The 19,769-nt window shown below is 34.0% G+C and overlaps 1 protein-coding gene across 1 annotated transcript; it reads right to left on the bottom strand.

Moving 5' to 3' along the window:
* Positions 1-46: 46 nt before the first annotated feature.
* Positions 47-19,714, bottom strand: LOC128236149 (GTP-binding protein 4-like). Its single transcript, XM_052951019.1, has 16 exons — positions 19,550-19,714; positions 17,907-18,077; positions 16,006-16,109; positions 15,161-15,244; positions 14,435-14,588; positions 13,749-13,841; positions 13,064-13,213; positions 9,559-9,666; positions 8,821-8,910; positions 7,549-7,659; positions 6,049-6,178; positions 4,601-4,701; positions 3,682-3,794; positions 2,277-2,430; positions 1,620-1,772; positions 47-743 (listed from the first exon to the last, which is right to left on the bottom strand). Exons 1-16 carry the CDS (start codon positions 19,595-19,597, stop codon positions 591-593), a joined length of 1,917 nt encoding a protein of 638 aa, XP_052806979.1. The 5' UTR covers positions 19,598-19,714; the 3' UTR covers positions 47-590.
* Between the last annotated feature and the right edge of the window lie 55 nt (positions 19,715-19,769).

Below are 19,769 nucleotides of genomic sequence, written 5' to 3'. Positions count from 1 at the left end.
CAGAAAATATTTCCGACCTTTGGGACAAGAATTAAGAAAATCCAGCTATATTAACATTTTTTTTTCTCATGAATTTATTTCCATAACAATGACAACCAACACATCTTAGGCAAAGATGAACACAAGTACAAGGTATAGATGATAAGTATTATATTAGGTAATGCAAAATTATCATCACAAAAAGTTAAAGTGACAAGATTTCAGTATTTTCATTTTCTAAATTACAAAAAAAACTTTTGAATGTAATATTTAAATACAATGTAGTTTGTTCTTTATTGTAATCATTTCATTAATTCCACTTTAACTTCTTTTGTTTCCTCCATTATCTAGAACAGTAAAACAAATCCCTTGTTCCATTCAGACAGTTGTTCCCAATATATTTTTTTTTCATTTCCCAGGGAAAAAGCTAGTTTTTTCCTGTTTCCCATTTCCAAGCAAATAAAAAGTATCAAATAACCCTCTTTTTCTATCAGTTTATCCTGTTAAAAACATCAATTTTCCGAGCAGACAAAAGAACCAAATATCCCTCGATTTTCTATCAGTTTTTCCTATTTCCCATTTCCCAGCAAACAATTGAATCAAATATCCTTCTATCTTCGGTCTGTTTTTCCCATGCCCCGTTTCCCTGAAAACAAATGTTTGGGCTTCATGTCCAGTACACGTCTGTCAGCCTCTCCCTTGCGGGCCTCCTGGTTGAAACCAAACTGGGCCTTGCGAGCAATCTTCTTGACCTTCTTTGCCATCTGGAATTAGATAAGATTCATAGTCTCAGATTTGTACACAGCCAGTCTGGGGATTGAGTCAGGCACTCCCTACTTCCTAGTCAGGTTCTTAACCATCTAAGCTTATAAGTATCTATCATGTGTTACCGGTAAAGAAAGAAAAATCCGACCCAAGAACAAGCGTGTAAGCGGGTGACTAGGCTTGTTGATGTTTTCCAGCACTTGTCACATGACAGGAAACACATGTCTGGTATGCAAGAAAAATTGGCTCAAAAACTTGTCACAAACTGTTTATACAATTCCATTTGGATGTGATTTGTGAACAAGGGCACTGCGGAGCCACCACCAACTCTTATCTTTTAGAAATAGGACCCTTGCCAGTTGTTCCTATGGTTGAATGGTTTGCATGCTGATGATACCACTAATGCTATGACAATTGTCCTGTCTAATATGCCATATGCCATGCTTTTAAAAGTTGTGGCTTGTATGGGTGTAGGTTATGTTTCTTGCATCCTTCTTTGTTAAAATACAAATAATTAAACAAGACACTTTCGCTTCACCCATTAACAAGCCAAAACTGAAGCATGACATGAAATATAACTTTTCTGCTTCCAGGGTCTAACTCTCCCAGATGGGCAGATCAATGAGTTATCAGAAATTTCTTTCAGTCAATCAAGAGGCATACCCTAACAATTAACAAAGTCTGATGAGAACGAAGTTTTTTTGGTGTTCAGGCCTTGCTCATAGTTGCTGCATGAAGTGGGCAACACCAACGCTAGGAGAATACCATGACTGACGTCTTTTATTCAAGCCTTGGCTTGCTTTGCGTGTGTGGGCATTTGGTTATATCAATCACTGTGTGTGATTAACAATTTAACATCCTAGGCAATTACTTACAGGTTCATCCCTAATGCCAGACTTGTCGCGAGTAGTTTTAGATGCGCTACGGGTGCGAGACCGGTTCTCAGATACTTCACGCTTTCTCTTGACTGCTACCCGACTGGCACTACGCTGACTGGCACCACGCTCTCGTAGTTTGCTGTAGTGGGTCTGGAAAAAGAAAATGGTTTTAGTTTAAACTTCATTTGTTTTACAAAGATTATGATTTACTTAATAGAAATTTATTATCTGAAATAATGACATTTGCGAAGTTCTGCAGGTAAGTTAGAGATACAATATATAACTTCTTCTTAACAAATCATCATAAAATATAATTTTTATTGCAAACTCTATTTTGAAGGAATGCCAAAAATTCAAAAGGACATATTTTCTCTTATCACATCCCACAAGTTTCTAACTTAGCACAGTGGTATATAATTTTATATATCAAACATTTTTTATATCCACTTGCTTTACTTTATTGAAAATACCCATACAAAGCAAATCTGCATATATAATTTTACAACCCTTTTGAACAATACCACCATCTATTTACCGACACTGGGAATAAGTAACTCTGTTATAAACATAATAAATCCTAAATTTCCTAATAATTGTTTGAAATGTTATCAATATTCTTCAGATGAAGAAATGAAAATAATCTGCCCAACTCACAGAACTCTTGTCCTCAATTTCGACCCCCAGTTCAGCCATACTCTCCTCCATGTCTTTAGCAGCAATCTTCTTTGCCGTTCTCGGTACTCGGGACCGCTGAACTCTTCGCTTCTCATTACTCTCCAGGTTGATCAATTGCCGCTTGTGTCGAATCCTTGAGTGGAGATTGTGTTTAACTAAAACTTATTGATTTAAGCTTAATTGTGAAAACAGCTGAACACTGATCAATATGAAATCACTTTCGAGTAAATTCTTCAGGTAGAACCAGAACTGGTGTATAGGCCATGAGAAAGTATCTCTGGTAGGGATCACCCACAACTACCAGGGCTTTTTCTATAGTACCCATGGGTCCGACTACTGGACCCATTCCCAAAGCAAAATATAAGAAATTTTTCCCAATCTCCAGAAAAAAATCCCAATCAAAAGTAAAAAATAAATAAATAAATATTTAAAAGATATTTCAGCCATTTTGGGTCTTTTAAAAGGGAAAAGAAACTTATATTAAATAATTTCCTCATTCGCAAGAGACTAGACAGCTTGTTCTTTTAACTGTAAATTTTCCCAATTTTGGCATTTTCGCGATGCAAATTTTCCCAAAATGTCTAGGGTCTTTTTCTCAAAATGGGCAGAAAAAGCCCTGAATCCTTGGTTGTGAATTTTTTTTCAATTAGGTTACAAGATTTAAGAACAATAAACTTGTCCAGTTTGGTGGACCAAACTCGCAAGGGACAAGGCCAGGAATCAAACTTGGGGCGTCTTGGTCCGGGGCGAATTTGACAACTAGACATCTTGCTTTTGGAAGAATGTTTGCGATAAGGTATTTTGGATAGGTTCAGACAATATATATGGAAAACATACCTTGATTGTAATCCAAACTCAGTTGACATATTAATAAAATAGAATGATGCACAAGCTTTCTAACAAATTATATAAAAAGTTTTAAAATTTAGTAAAATATTTCCGAGAATTAACTGTTGAAACATTATGAAATATTTTGAGTGTCCAGCTGCGATGTGTGGTTTTCAGATGTATTGTTTTTACTTTCAATATGGACAGGTTCATAAAACTATTCATGTCTGTTTTAAGGACAAATTTTCCTAATGAAAACGATGTCAAATCCAGTTTACGTCCTTCCATGATCAATGTTAAAACATTATTTACTACACATTAGCGCTAAGGATAAGGAGTTCCATTAAAATTTTTAAATATTTCATTTCCCTGGAAATGGGTGTGGGACAAAAAAATCTAACATGGGCTGTCGTGGAAGACAGATATATTCTAACCTTCACTTTAGATATTTTTCCAAACCTTGGTAAACCATGTTTCAGTGAATTATCATTCAGTCTGTTTTTTTTTTATTCATCTTCCACTATGACGCAAATAAGCAACCATGTTTAATACTCACTTGAACGCAGTTTTTCTCATCACCTTCGTGTCCTCATCTTCCTCGCTATCATCGTTGTTATAGTAACCAGCCTTCTCTCGCAACTCTTCTTCACGCTCCAGTGCATCAAGTTTCTATGAATAGAATAGGAAAAATTGAGCAGAGGAAAGATAGTGCAGGGCATGAAAGCTTTTTCTACTCAGACAGCAGTTATCACATAGAACAAAACAAGTATAAGTCTTCATGAAACGATAAATGTCTATTCTTGAATCGATAAATGACAATTCTTGAATCAATAATTGACAATTCTTGAACTGATCAATGACAATTCTTGAACTGATCAATGACAATTCTTGAACTGATCAACGACAATTCTTGAACAGATAAATGTCAATTCTTGAACAGACAATTCATGAAACGATAAATGTCAATTCTTGAACAGATACATGACAATTTTTTAACTAATCAATGACAATTCACGAACCAATAAATGACAATTCATGAATGATAAATGTCAATTCTTGAACCAATAAAAGACAATTCATGAATGATCAATGATAATTCAAGAATGATCCATGACAATTCTTGAACCGATAAATGTCAATTCTTTAACCGATAAATGACAATTCTTGAATTGATAAATGTCAATTCTTGAATTGATAAATGACAATTCCAGAAACCAATATATGACCGGTCTATCCCTTTTATGTAAATTACACAATAAGAGGCGATCTCATCAATGAACTTTTAGCATGATCTTTTTTGGAATTCCTTATTCTTGGCTGTAAATAGATATATTTTTAAACAAATACTTAAACTAGGGATAGTAGAATTTAATATTTCTGACTAGGTTAGCAACTAATTCAACACTCAATTTCATAGTCCATTTATACTTATTCTTTAATGCATGAGCATTGTAGCTTTCACTGGAAATTCATACCTCCATAATGTCAGGATCAATGAAGTCTGCCACATTATGGCCCTCCCATATCTCAGGTATGACATCATATTTCTCCTCAGGCTTGTGCAGGTCCCAGGTTTCTGAAAAATACAGGTGGAAGATGTACATGCACTGTTGCCTATCATTCCATCTTCTCCGTGACAAAAGGAATGTTATGGAATTATTAATTTACATTGCATCTCCTTAGGATACTAATACAGTAATCCTGTGTTAACAGGTGAACAGAGCTAACACAATGGTCATTTTCATTTCGGTCAAAATAAAATAATCGATATAATTTCAACCATTTTCATTTTAAATGGGGGTAGGGGGTGACAATTTATTTTCTAATTTTTTTAAATGACTGTTTCACCATTGAATATCTGTTCATGCTCTTAATCATTGAACATGGGACAATTTACATGCGTTTCTAGACTAACAACAAACATGAACGTAACAAATATCCCTATTTACATGTAAATCTTATACATGGACACCATAGGTAACTATGAATAAACGCCATTCCTGGACAGAACCAGACCAATACGCAAATACAGACCCTAGTTCAACATTTGTATTTAAGTCACTGAAGTTTAAGATGCCGCAGATAAGAAGCGATGGCAGAAATGAAAATATAGCAAAATAATTAAAGTCGCCTTAAAAAGTATTTGAAATATTTCATGAGGTTAAAAGATCGAGAAAGTATAAATTTCCATTAATCAAAATTAATCTTTGCTAGATTATCTTACAATTTAATTCTTAATTCGTTCTACAGAACAGCAGATAAAATCTAACTTCTGTTCATATTGGTATGATACGTTATAAGGGAGTGTTGTTACTACAAGTTCAATTTACAACCCCTTCAGAAACAACTCATTTGACTTAATCGAACAACAGCGCATTACTGGTGTAGTAACACCCTACCCAAAGATTTCCCTTGACGTTCGTAGAATTCATAGTTCGTAGAATTTATAAAACAAAGGAAAGTGTGGTATTTAAAATCAATATAGTTCGCTTTTAGGATTAAGCCTATCGTCAAATTTGTGTCAGGAAAATACATTCATGATTGCACTTCAATGTGTCATTACACTTTAAAAATATATCTCTAGCTCTGGGATTCTGTGCTCATTAAATTTCATTTGGAATTGAGAGCAGGCTAAAATTTCATAACAGTGAAAAATATCAAAATATAATTCCAAGTTTTAAACAGTGAAAATATCAAAATAATATTTCCCCGTTTTAAACAGTGAAATATTATTTTTATTTCACTGATAATTCTGTATTTGCCACCTGAAAGCATATAATAAATAATGATCCCCCTCCTCAAACTAAATATTTTGCTCAATCTTTTTTGTGTTCTATCTCAATAAATACAAAACCCTCGCAAATTCATAGGTTGTATTCTCACCATCACCTTAAACAATCAACAAAATTTAAGTGTGACTCACTTCTGAGATCAAGTATGTAATCATCGCCCTCCTCCAACTCGATATCACGCTCTGTCTTTCTCTTTTCTCTCTCTATCTCCATTGCCTGGCGTTTCTTCAACACAGCCTCTGGGATGAACGCGGGACGTTCCTGGAATCAGTTCAAGTGTACAAGGTTTACGTAAATGGTATGATTTATTTTACAACTTAAAATGCAGACATCCTTATTTTTATGAAAACTTCTGAACAGGGACAGAAGTTCTTGGAGCAAAACAATACCTTACATGTACATGAAACCAAAATAAGACAAAAGAAAACTATAAATGTAGTTTTTCAAAAATTAAAGTTTGGCATAAAACAAAAATAATGTTTGTTTCTGTTTTTCCAACCTACCTGAACTTTTCCTCATTCCTTAACCTTTATCTTGCTCTGAAGATGTTTTATCATACATGTAAGTTTGAATTTTTTTAATGTAAACATAAAGTGTTTTTTTATTTCTTTTTAACAATACCAGTAATGCTAATACAGATTGTTAAGATGTTCTTAAGCATTACATTGATAGTTTTGGGTCACAGAAAAACCCAAAGAAACAATTAGCCAAATAAAAATGGAAGACAAACCTATTAACCCTACTTTGGGTGGCATGAAACCGGAAACAAACATGACTTTTTTATGCCTGATGTCTTACATACAGCATAAAAGAAATAAACTGCTGTCAAAACTCCATTTGTCTTTACTTTAACAACAAGAGAGCTTCAGGGTTTTGGTATTAAAAAAGGTATGACTTGATATTTATCAAAGCCAGAGTTATATGTTTTCCTAAACATGTGCACATTGTATCCGGTAATACATACATTTAATATGAATACCTTAACTGTTTTTGAGTTAAGGCAATGATTAAAGATTTTGCACAAGTAGCACAACGCTGTCACTAGACGTGATTGAACAAAGTAATATTTCAGCTGTTTGAACAGTGTGAGCATACATTTAACCACAATAAAACATTTCACCAATCTAAAGCATCGTTTTGGTAGGATCTGAGACATTACAAAGATGCTGCTTTTATTGAACTATGAATGCAGTTGAAAAAATACGTGTTCATCTGAGGAAGTGCAATAGAAACAATATGATATTTATCTAGGGTTTTTGCTTAAGAGTTATGGAAGGTAGCTGCACCCTGTACTTTTTTGGTAGCACCCTTCTGGCCTCTTAGAATTAAATGCTTAAGATAATCCAAAATTTCTTTTGTTTTAATTAAAACTTTAAATATTAATATTACAAATTCATACAAACATGGACCTATTTGGCAGTTGAAACCTACTATTACTTCAATTAAGCACAATTCCTACTATTTTGGGGGAAATTCACAATTTTCAAATTCTTCACTGCCAGACCTAATGTGCCTGCCCTTTCTTTACTTAGCAAACGGTCCTTACATAGCACCCGGTCCTTGTTTTATAACTCCCCTGTCCATCTGAAAACCTGGCTAAAACCTTATTATAAATCAAACCCTTTTCTAACCTTCTGATCTCGTTTCTGAGGCATGGCAACGTGAAGTCTATTGCTGATGTCTTGAACCTTTCTATTTTTAATTTTCGCCTCCACTCTGTGGGCTAACAACCGGTCACACGCCTGTAAATGGAGAGGAAAAATATTTACGGTTCAATTTTTACAGTATATTTTTAGCTAATCTTTCTGCTGATCACTAGTAGAAATCACTCTTGAGTAAGTTTCCTTGGTAGAAACCAGTACAGCAGACATCATGACAACTGTCTGGCACCGCTGTTTTTTTTTATTCAGTCTGCATAAATCTGAGAAGGGTCCAAGAACTTTAGACAGACATAAAATGCTTATCATAGATGTAATGTTTTTCAGACTTTTTTGTCAGGGTAATTCTATAGATCTATGCACCTTTTTGTGTGTGACTAATTGTACTAGGATTTGTTATTTCCAGTTCTATTGTTTTCCGAAAAAAGAAAATTGTGCATGTTAAAATAAGCAACAAAAGCAATGGTATATATCATCAGAAACAAACAGTTCACAATCAATTTTGTCACTTATTCCTACATACACTATTTTTCTTTTTTTGAAATTCAATAAAAAAAAAATTTGGTCCAATATTTTTTTTTTTGGTCCAACAGAATAAACCCTATTGAATGTGAAATTAAAATGGGTTGATATGACATGTGTCAGCATCTTTTGCACTAAAAAAATAATATTCTTAACTTTTTTCATATCAAACTTTGCTTGCATAACAAAATACACAGAAGTATTTCAAACATCATTTTGTCAGTCAGTTACTATTTATTCTAACTCAAACATAATAATCAGTACTAGTATTAATTTGAATGTATACCTATTCTAGATTGTACCCTTTGGAAATCGTGAAATTAATTTTTGATCCTGAATGTCCTGCACATTTTTATTTAATATTTCGCAAAGACTCCAGCATGGGTCTAATACCTTTACATTCACATAAGCTATCTATCAGGGCTTCTAAAAACCAGCAATTTGCCAGTCTGGACTTTTGACTTTGCCAGACCGATTGCAGTTACAGAAAATGGCGAAAAAAAAAGTCCGAAAATTTTGTTTTTTCAATTTTGGTCAATGTCGCCGGGTGCAGACCGGTTGAGGTTCCAAACTTTAAGAAGCCCTGCAACCTATACACCAAGTTTCATCACTTTTCATTAATGCTAACTGAATTTTTTTGGTGGAAACCAATGTTTGATGGCCGTCAACTAACAGCATCCTGATTCTTTCAAAACCTGGTTGAAAAACCGTCATGCTAAGTACCTCATTCCGTAGCTCAATAACACCAACATCTGTCAGGGTGCTCATGTTCATGACAGGGATATCATCTTCCTCAAATCCCTTGAACAAATCCTGCAATGATAAAAACACAATGGTATAGATACATTTGTAAACATGAAGGTAGCCATGCATAATTACAGAATGAGCAATCAATTTAAAGTTCATATCAAGACATACTGTTAAATAATTAAACTTTCGACAATATTTTTCAAGATTGATTATTTACGAATGAATAATTTCACAAATTTATTGTTGCTTTCAATAGTTACATTGTGAAATTGCCAATATTAAACAGGCATCCAAATTACACATTTCCATTGACATGCTCGAATCCTTATACTGGTGCTTGGCATCAACATTGTTCAACAAGCCCTTCTATATAAAGTTAAGAATTCAAGTGAGCCGCGAAAGCTTTTTACCAGTGCATGGCTTGCGGGCTTTTACTTATTTTGAACACTGTATTAAACCCACCAGATTATTAGATTTTATCACTTTTGACATGAAATAAAGGACAGAATTTGCCTTTTGGATCTTTACTTTTCAGCTTGATTAATTAAGTCTTGTAATAATTGTGCATACTGGTAACATTTTCGGTATATTTTACGCACTGCAACTATAAGCATCAAGATTTAAGTAGATAATGAACATTTTTGGCCGATAGCCTTTTTTAACTTAAGGGAGTAACGAGTATTTAAGAGAAGCGCTGAAACACCTGCCCACCTGTTTATCTTGTGGAAGGTCCTCTATTTTCAGCACGTCTATTTTGTTGACTGCCACCATCAGCGGCTTGTTGGCAAACAGAGGCTTAATGTTGTTGAATAACGACACCTAAAATAAACAAGAAAAATGTTAATGACATCGTACATGAAAAGTCATAACCCTTTACAGGCATCTTAAATGGACAAAACTTGGAAAAGTATATGAAATGAATTGAAATGTTTTATGAATACGGGGCCAGGATGGCAGCTCCACAAACCACCTCTAGTTCTGTAATTGTCCAGATAGACATAGAGTTTCCTTTGCGCAGACCATGAACGGATCCATCACATACAGAAAAGTAGCTTTAATATACCCCTAGGGGACGATTTTTTTTATTAAAATATAAATGTACTTGAACCTTCCTCCAAAAAATACGCTATTTACCAAAAAAATGTGCCTTTAATGCAGAAAATGCACTTAAAATGCAGAAATATTGCACTTAAGTGAATTAATGTGCTTTTTACGCAGATGAAAAGGCTAACGAGAAGAAAAATTGGGCTTCAGTGCATTAATGCATGGTCATTCCATAATTACTGTGAAATCATTAATGTTCGTGGGCATGAAATTTCGTGGTTTGCCGAAAAAAAACAATTTCGTGGGTACTTAAATTCGTGGATTTTCATTTTTGAAAAAAAAAACAAAACGAAGATGCGATCGTCCTAGATCGTCTGCATAATATCCACGCGCTGGCCCGTGATTTCCGTCTTCTACGTCACTCGATTTATGACACTCGCTAATGTGGTACGACATGCAAATTAGTGCATATACCCATGTCACTTATCGATTTAATTGGGAATAAAGGTAATAAAAGAAGATGTACCCTGATCATAAGTACAGATAGGGGAAGCCATTTAATGCCAATTAAGAATTTTGCAAACTGTGAAAACACCGAAAAGGTGCGTATATTGTCACGTTCGGTGCTTAGTAACCTTCAATGTACTAGTAATCGATTAATTATTTCATTAAATAAAAAAATCGGGTACAGACACTCATCACGCACATCTTGTAAACTTGGAGATTTTCATTAACAGCACAGGTTTAAACATGTGCTTATAACTGTCATTTGCTGCATAAAACACATTTAATTGATTTGGTTCATTATTTGTTAAAAGCAGTTATAATATGTTAACAGAATAATGATCGTAAGTTATACAGTGAGACAGGTTTTAACACTGTATACTGCGACCTCTGTAAATAATATACTAGAGTATGTACGTAACAAGGCAATTGAAAAAGTGAATAAAGGGTTTATATTTCGTGGGATCTTGAATTCGTGGATCACCCAACCCACGAAAACCACGAACATTAATGCCCCACGAACATTAATGATTTCACAGTAATACGTTTTTAGTGCAGAATAAATGCGCTTCAGGGAAAAAAAGTGCACTTTTTCTTGTATTTAATTCACTCGGTAAAAACAATATGCTTAAAATACAGTGCCAATACAGCTACATTTAATGCAGAATAAATACCCATTAAACACACAACTTACTACATTACCACTGTTGTTCTATAGAGTGGCCACATTGTTCAGAAACATCCATCACATACAGAATGGCAGCCCGGAGATGGGCCAGGGCTGTTATTGCCTGCATTCGTATTTACACGTACCTACTTATGACATAACCATACCAACCTGTTGTTCTATAGAGTGGCCACATTGTTCAGAAACATCCATCACATACAGTCAATGCGAATGTCCATCGGACAGTCGGTCATGTCCGGTAATTTGCGGTGATGACCGGCTGAAATTTCTGTTTTTGTCGGACAAAATGTCCGATGAAAATATTTCCAGTGAAAAAAAAATCAAAATCGGACATTTATTATCAGGAAATTTTATAAGTCCTGATGAAAAAAGCCACTTTTATTTCAGTGAGATTTGCATTTTACCTATTTTTATTCACTCTGACACATGTTTACGTTTGCAATAAGGCTAGCTCTGTTTGAATTACGCTCACATTCGGTTACGACTAGCTCAGCATGAAAGCGAGAGCGTCCCTGTATTTCATTGGTTTACGGACATTTTCTTAGTCAATCTTTATTTTTATTACATATGCGTTCCGCTCTGTTTGTCCTTGTCAAAAACATCGAGGTCACGTCAATCGAAGTAAAAGGTTGTATTTTTCGAGCTATTATTAGTCACTTTAGTGTGTTTGTTTTGATTTGTATTAATAAGCAAGTATTTTTTGTCATTAGCTTGTGTTATTTATTAAATTAAAAGGATCTTAATAGAAACAATCACGTTTTAGACGCAAATGACAATTTCTCCAGACAAACTTTTTGACAGTTCTGAAATAAATATATTTTAGTATTTTCTCAAACTACAATTAAGAATTCCAGATGATTTTTTTTAAATACTCTAAAGATGTTCAGCCAGGGCGTAAATTGCAAATTTCATCTGCAGAGCAAAAGAAAAGACCCTCTCTAGTTATATTTTTCAGTACAAATAAAAAGAATTGCTTTATATAATAAGTCCTAATGTTTTGTATGCGATGACCATGATAAAATAATTGTGTTTTTACATTCGACGGACATCTTCAGTAGGAGGCAGACAGCTGACCTACAAGAGGCAGAAGAAGGCTAATGCTGTCAAGGTAGTTGAGATTGATGAAGAAGAAGAATAGGAGGAAGAAGAAGAAGGAAAAGAGGAAGAAACAGATCTGTTGAAGTATGAAATCAGGGTCATGTTTGGGGAAACAGACTCAGAGGATAAGATTGTGGACTATCAAAGTGTTGAAGAAAATCTTAGGAACATTGAGTTTCTTTGTCGGGACATTTGAAATTATGTGTATATGAAATAAATGAAATAATTTAGAATAGTCTATTAGTCTTTGTCACTGTAACTGCTATAAGCAATGCATTCAGTATTGTAAGAATTATTTGTATTGGGTTGAAGTTGTCGGACCGGGTAAAAAATGTTACGATATCATAGGTTAAAAATGTTGCGACATGTAAAAAGTTGTTGCGACAGGTAAAAATTTGGTCCTTGTCTGTCGCAATGTCCTATGAGCTAGTAAAAGTTTTCGCATTGACTGCATATACAGAACAGAAGCCCTGAGATGGACCAGAGCTGTTATTGCCTGCATTCGTATTTACACGTACCTATATATAACATAACCATACCAACCTGTTGTTCTATAGAGTGGCCACATTGTTCAGAAACATTCATCACATACAGAATGGCAGCCCGGAGATGGGCCAGGGCTGTGACTGCCTGCATTTGTATTTACACGTACCTACTTATGTATAGAGCGGCCACATTGTTTAGACACATCCATCACATACAAAGCAGCAGCCCTTAGATGGGCCAGAGCTGTTATTGCCAGCATTCGTATTTACACGTACTTACTTATATATAGAGCGGCCACATTGTTTAGACACATCCATCACATACAAAACAGCTGCCCTGAGATTGGCTGCCAGCATTCTGTTTACACATGCCTACTTATGACATAACCATACCAACCTGTTGTTCTATAGAGTGGCCACATTGTTCAGAAACATCCATCACATACAGTACAGCAGCCCTCAGATGGGCCAATGCTGTGATTGCCTGCATCTCAATTGTGTTTCTGTCTTCCAACGAGTGGTCGAGGATTCCCGGTGTGTCTACTACCTGATCAAAGAGACAAAATAAAATGTGTATCAACAATGCTTGTCTGTGGTTTACATTACAACGAAAAAGGGCAAAAAAAGTCAACATTTATTGAAGCCAGATATATTGGCCTTGCAGTATATGTTCATTTTGTTGCTGGCAACATGTGTACAGTGATTGAGTTCTGTTCAAGTTTGAAGTTCTTGTATGATGCAGCCACTGACGATTCTATGGCTATTTCAATATCTTATCTGACCAATTCATACAACTATTTCTTTAAAAATAGATATTGTATTTACATATGTTATAACCACAAGCCCTGCACTGGTAAAAAGGTCACTGGATTGCTCAAACTCAAAAGATTTTATATTGCAGGACTTATTGAAATATTTTGATGCTTTGCACAAGTGTTAGACTTTGGCCTTTTTCATCTAAAATTCTTCATTCAATGACTGTAAATACACAGAAATATTAATTTGAATAAGCAATCATACAATACGCTTGTTGGTCAGATAAGGCTAAACCTCTTATATACTTGACATTTAAGAATTCTTACCTGCCAGCGTAAGTACTTGTAGTCAGTGTGTCCAACAAACAGTGATTTGGTGGTAAAGGCATAAGGCTGAACTTCTACATCTGCTCTTGTTATCTGAAATGAGAAAACATTAGAAATCCCTGCATTGAGGAAAAAAAAGCAGTAATCAGAAATGTATCTTTTGCAAATAAAACTTGAATCATTCAAGGCATAAATTCTGAGCTTTTAGCAACAATTCAACGGTGGCATGGACCACAGTTGTTACATCTGTGATACTCATGTACAGCCACCAGAAACCAGAAAAAGACATTATCTTTCTGTGATAACAGGTAAAATATAGTTCTGCGGCAGTCATTAGCAAGTACACTATCACAACAACACACATTAACCTTTTGGTTCAGAATTTGTTTATGCTTAGAAATGAGCAATTACCACTTCCCAGGTTGTTTTTTCCATAAAACATCCAAGTGAAAAATTCATAGTGATTTGACAAAAATTACTTTAAAACCTTTTTATCATACATTTAACGATATTCCTTTATAATGACTTAGTAAGACCATTTTTTTTTGCTTATTTTCATATTCTTGGTGTACAAACAAGATTTTTTATAATCAACTTAGAAAAAAGACAAACTCAATAATTTAAGTTAAGCTTTGTCACTAAGTTGCATTGTGAATACTGACCTAGAACTAGATGCTAGTTCCTACCTTGTTGATAAAGCTTGATTTGCCGACATTTGGGAACCCACAGATGAGGAGAGTACGGGTGTTGGGGTCGATGGTCGGGAGTCGGGAAAGATGCTGTCTGACCTGCTCCAGGTATTCAAGACTCTGTTTCTGGCGCTTCATAATAGTACACATTCTGCAGAGGATAAAAATACTTTTCAGGAAGAATAACAAATAAACACGCATGAAAAATTCAATATGCTGCCACCCCTCCTGGTATGATTTTTAATTCCGAGCTCTGGATGTGCCATATGGTGAAGAAATATGCCAAGCCAACAACAGGCTCACCATGGTTCCGTTGCAGTCACCAGTCCAAAAAACAACAACATTTATTTCGGGTTAACCAACCCTACCAACGAAATAGGCGCTGTTTTTATAGTCAGTTGGTTAAAAATAAAATAAATTAAAAACACAACAACTTTTTTTCAAGTTTGTGTTTTTTAATATTTAGTTTACAACCTTTAAAGCTTTATACAGAAGATAACGTTAGCACCATTCTCCAATGACGCCAATTACTTTCTTATATAAAGCCAAATATTTTTTTCTAAAGGCCTACCTACCCTGCCTGTTTTTAAAAATCATGTAACACTAACCAAACCATTTTTGTTGGCCCAATGGAAATTTGCAATGAGAAATTGGGCCTTATCACTGGATATGTTACTGTGGTTTAACATGTGAAAGTTTTTCTATGTTTGTAAACATTCATACCTTCCAAGAGAGGCTTTCTTCAGCTGTTTACATCTGTACAGGCTGTCGGCATACTTCATGAGACGGACATAATCTTTAGAAACACTGAAATAAAATACTTCCCAATTAACAGATGCTGTTACATGCAAATTTTATACAATAAAGGCTTACTCAAAACAAACTGTAGAGCATGATGCCAGAACCTTCAACCTCCCTTTATTTCTTAGTCTTTATAGTGGCTTTAGTGGTTGGACATAATCATATTTACAGTCAGTTGTCAGGGTAAACTATGAACTGCCATACAATAAAAGGAGGAAGTTTTCATAGTTAAATATTGTCGTTTGAACAGTTATGTACACCTTGATAATACAGAATCTTGAACACCAACTAAAGTGCTTCGCAGTGAATGATACTGTTTGTCAGTTTTTTAAAAAAAAGTTCAGGCTCAAAAGATGCATAACTCAGCAATTTCACAGTTATTTAAGGCAGAGTTATGGTTCATACTTTATATGTGAATGTGTATTGATTATGGCAAAACAATATCAAGTTTCATCTAAGGTCAATAACCATTTTCGAATAATGGCCAATGTTAAAAGTGTTTGCATGCATACAACACCGGAAAAGACACCAAGGCTATGACAATACATTAACCTTTTCTTTGAAAAACGGATAAGCTAAAAAGATGGCATTGATGTGCAAGTATACTAATTATGATATTCAATTCTAAATTGCAGTTTCTAATCTATTTTTACTTTTAAATGAACAAGAAATTTATTAATAATGCTAACAGATACTGTTTTTATTTTGTTTTTAAGAACCTTAGATTTGATATGACATGTAAATTGCAGCTCTTCAAAGTTACTCACTTGTCTATCAGATGTCTCGCCGTGTTGATCTGTCCAAGGGCCAGCTTGAAATGATCCTTATCATACAGCACATTCATTAAGTCAGCGTAGAATGGATGGACATCCTAGAAATAAAAGTTTACTTCAGATTTAATTACATTCTAATCATTTCATAAAGGCCATTTAAAAGGTATATGACCTAAACTCGATGTAAGTCTAAATAGTGCTTCATTTAATTGATTGTAAGGTTAATTATTACCGTAAATGACTGGGTATTAGACGCACTTTTTTCCCTCAGATTTTGATGCAAAAAATGCCTGCGTATAATACCCAGTAACAATTTTTTGAACTTTTTTTCTGAGGTCAATTTCAAGCCGAGAGTTTGTTTAGATTTATGTAGAAAGGGATGTTACTCGCGTCATATTGATCGAGTATATACGGGTTAAAACGGCAGTTGAAGATCGGGATACGGTATATCGTAAGACGTTTATAATTTCAACAAAAATATTTTTCGATTAAAGTTACCGTAATTCACCTAAGAGTTCGGACACTCTAAATATTTAGACACTCATAATTATTTCCCAAAATAATTTATTTTGCGTACCTAATTTTCGGACACCCAAAGGACATCAATCATAACTTTTACAGTTACCAAGTTTCACAGACGAAGATTATTGATTTTTATCTTTACAATGCCTGGCTAGATTACCTAACCGTATACACCACTGTGACAATTTAATTAGTTACTACCCATCCTAAACGATTTATTGCCTGTTGAAAAGGAAGTGTGATATATTTATTGGAGGATTAAAGAAACAACAAGGGCAATCAAGGGATTAAGAAAACATTGACATGGAATGTTTGTAAAACGATCTGCCAATAAGCTTTCAAACTTGTACCACACTTATAGACTATATGAAGCAATAATCGTACAGTTATACATTAATCCTGCATAGCAATCTCCATGCTCTCCACGTGATCCTCGTGGGTATAACTGTAAGTTATGTGACGTCACACAGTGTGACTCTTTGATCTGAAGCCGATAGAACGTGTTTATTCAGTTCAATGCATGTATAAAATGGTGTTTTAATTAACTTCATGAAGGATTTACACTTATAGGCGTAATAAATAAGTTTATGACCATTGATTACTACGGATAAATTAATAAGTGGTAAAAAGCAAACATGAAGAAAAAAGGCAGGTTAAACAAACATGTAAATAAAATGTAAAAATGATAATTTTCTATGTATTCGGAGAGCGAAAAAAATAAATAATTTATGGTGTCCAAACTCTTGTGAATTACGGTATTCAATATTATTTTAAATAATAAATTGAATTAAACAATAATCAAACTTACATATAAAAAAGCAAAGTTGGGCACTGTCAAAATATTTTTTGCATAACATAACTTTTCATTCTCGACAGTATGGTTGTATGGTTTTAAAGATAACCATCGCCATTTTCACGAAAAACTTTTTTTTGTCACTATCAACAAACATGGTGGCTGAAAATGCCGGACGATTTTGACATTTTTTCTATGCGTCTTTTAACCAAAAACATAGATTAAAAGTTTTTTTCTCGTTTTTTTCACAGATTTTTTTCTGTGTCTAATACCCCCTATCGTCTTATACCCAGTCATTTACGGTAGTGAATTTGCCAAGCTGATGCTAAATCAAGAAGTTTATTGTTTGAATCAAATTTTGGGTCAAAAAATTTTCCTCATCCTGTTGTGATTTTGGCTAGGGCACTTTGCATTGGAAAAAACAACAACATGAATTTCATGGTATTAAAACTGATTTGATTTTTAAGTTTTAAGTGCTCAATTTATAATGTATCATATGTCACAATCTGACATCATGAATGAAATGTTATATTTATTATATAGCCTAAAGTTCTTAACTCTTAATCATATTATAACATACCTCAAGTTTCGGGAAGTCTGTAATGATCATTGTAAGTTTGTCATGAAATGACTGTTGTGCAAACTTGATTTTCCTGGTGTAAAACTGGCGGATTCTTGATATCTTGTAGTGCCGATGGATGACAGTTGGTGTTTTCCTTTGTGTTTTTGACAAAACAATGTCCACAAAGTCCTAAAAATAAGAGTTTTTGTTAACATCGTGTACAAGTCTTTACAATATAAATTTACTAATGCACCAGTCAATTGTAACCACAGCCCCCAATCCGCCCTGCGGGGATAAAATTCTGGTATAATCCCCACAAAAGTTTTGGCCCCGCTATTTCCGGCGTGACAACAAAACAACCACATTCATTTAGCACTGTGGGGCCACCTGGAAGGTAAAAACACAGCCAGTTTCCCCCGCTAAACCCTGGATCTGGAGCAGTCATGTGGGGTTTTTCAATCCAGACAGGAACTCTTAATTCATAATTTTTCTTACATACAATTTTTTTAGTTGATTAAATATTAAAGTAGAAATTGTAGAATTTGTACATTTCATCAAAAAGCGCATTTGACGTTGATTATTGAAATAATGCTGTGCAGTTGATTTGGATGTCGGCATGAAATTTTTGTATCGCTACAGTATATCATGATGATTTAATTACATTTTTTGCAATACATGTGTATTAAGTAGCACTAGAGTGAATGCAATAATTCAAGATTCATAACTATATATATATATATAAAGAAAAAAGAAGTGGCACATTGTTGCGCTTGGAATGGTTGTAACACGATATTTTCCTAATAATGTACTCTATGGGATATTATTATATATTCATCATAAATAAAATTAATTTTTATCATAACTTAACAAAAATAATAAATATCTGCAGTTTTCTAGATATCTTACACACGAAATCGACTATGATTTACCAAAAAGTGCTAAAAAAACCATCGTGACAAAAATGAGAATGAAAAGTAAGGAGACATGATTAAGTTTGAATGTAGGACGAAGTGAACCACTTCCCAAGTGAACCAGGACTAAGTGAACCACTCGGTGAGACGAAGTGAACCATCTATATGTTATATAGGGAATATTCTCTTAATGTAATATTATGTTTCAGAGTTTATTTTCCTGAGTATAAATGATTTAATAGATTATATGAATAAATTGTTAATCATATCAAAGTGTTTATTTATTAGAATTATGTATTTTGATATAACAATGTTTTGAAAAAAGGAAAAGAAAAATGAAAAACAAAATACCTTTTTATTTAATCCTTATAATGAATATATTATCAATACATCCTACTTTGTTGAATTTTATTTCATATATGTTCAAAACATTATCTATGTTTGTTATTTACACCTCAATCATATCCCAAAAACAAATAAGTGTGTGTAATCAATGGATAATTGTACTTTAATTTTAATTGACCTTATTAATTGGTAATTACTCTTGAGTCTTGCATTCAAATGGCGATAATTACTAGTTATTATCACCTTTCAGACAGTGTGCCATCACACAATAGCCACTATATAATACATATGTGGTTCACTTGGTCCTGAAATGGTACACTTAGGAACTGGTTCACTTCGTCTTGCACCCATTAAGTTTCATTTGACACATCGCGAACATATATGACAAAATAAGAAGAATCTTACCTTTGCCGTTGGAACGACCGTGATCTTTTTAAAGTTATAGTGGGACATACTTATTTTTTATGTCGACAGTAAGTTCTAGAAAATATATAAAATTAAGTTACTGAAACATTGTAATCTTAAATATAAGTTACGAGAAATCGACGGTCTGTTTTTCCCGGAAGTAGAAATACACGTGTGTTCTGTATCGGAGCAAATATTGATATCATTAATGAAAAAAATC

Source organism: Mya arenaria, chromosome 5 (assembly GCF_026914265.1).
Source record: "Mya arenaria isolate MELC-2E11 chromosome 5, ASM2691426v1".
NCBI lineage: Eukaryota > Metazoa > Mollusca > Bivalvia > Myida > Myidae > Mya > Mya arenaria.
This window is presented reverse-complemented; position numbering and strand designations above follow the sequence as displayed.

Bases quoted from the DNA above. Each gene is read 5' to 3' on its own strand.
- LOC128236149 (XM_052951019.1), bottom strand. From the start codon at position 19,597: ATGTCCCACTATAACTTTAAAAAGATCACGGTCGTTCCAACGGCAAAG. The intron at 3,795-4,600 runs GTATGAATTTCC...TTCTATTCATAG, and splicing joins TTGATCCTGACATTATGGAG to AAACTTGATGCACTGGAGCG. The intron at 1,773-2,276 runs GTGAGTTGGGCA...TTCTTTTTCCAG, and splicing joins AAATTGAGGACAAGAGTTCT to ACCCACTACAGCAAACTACG.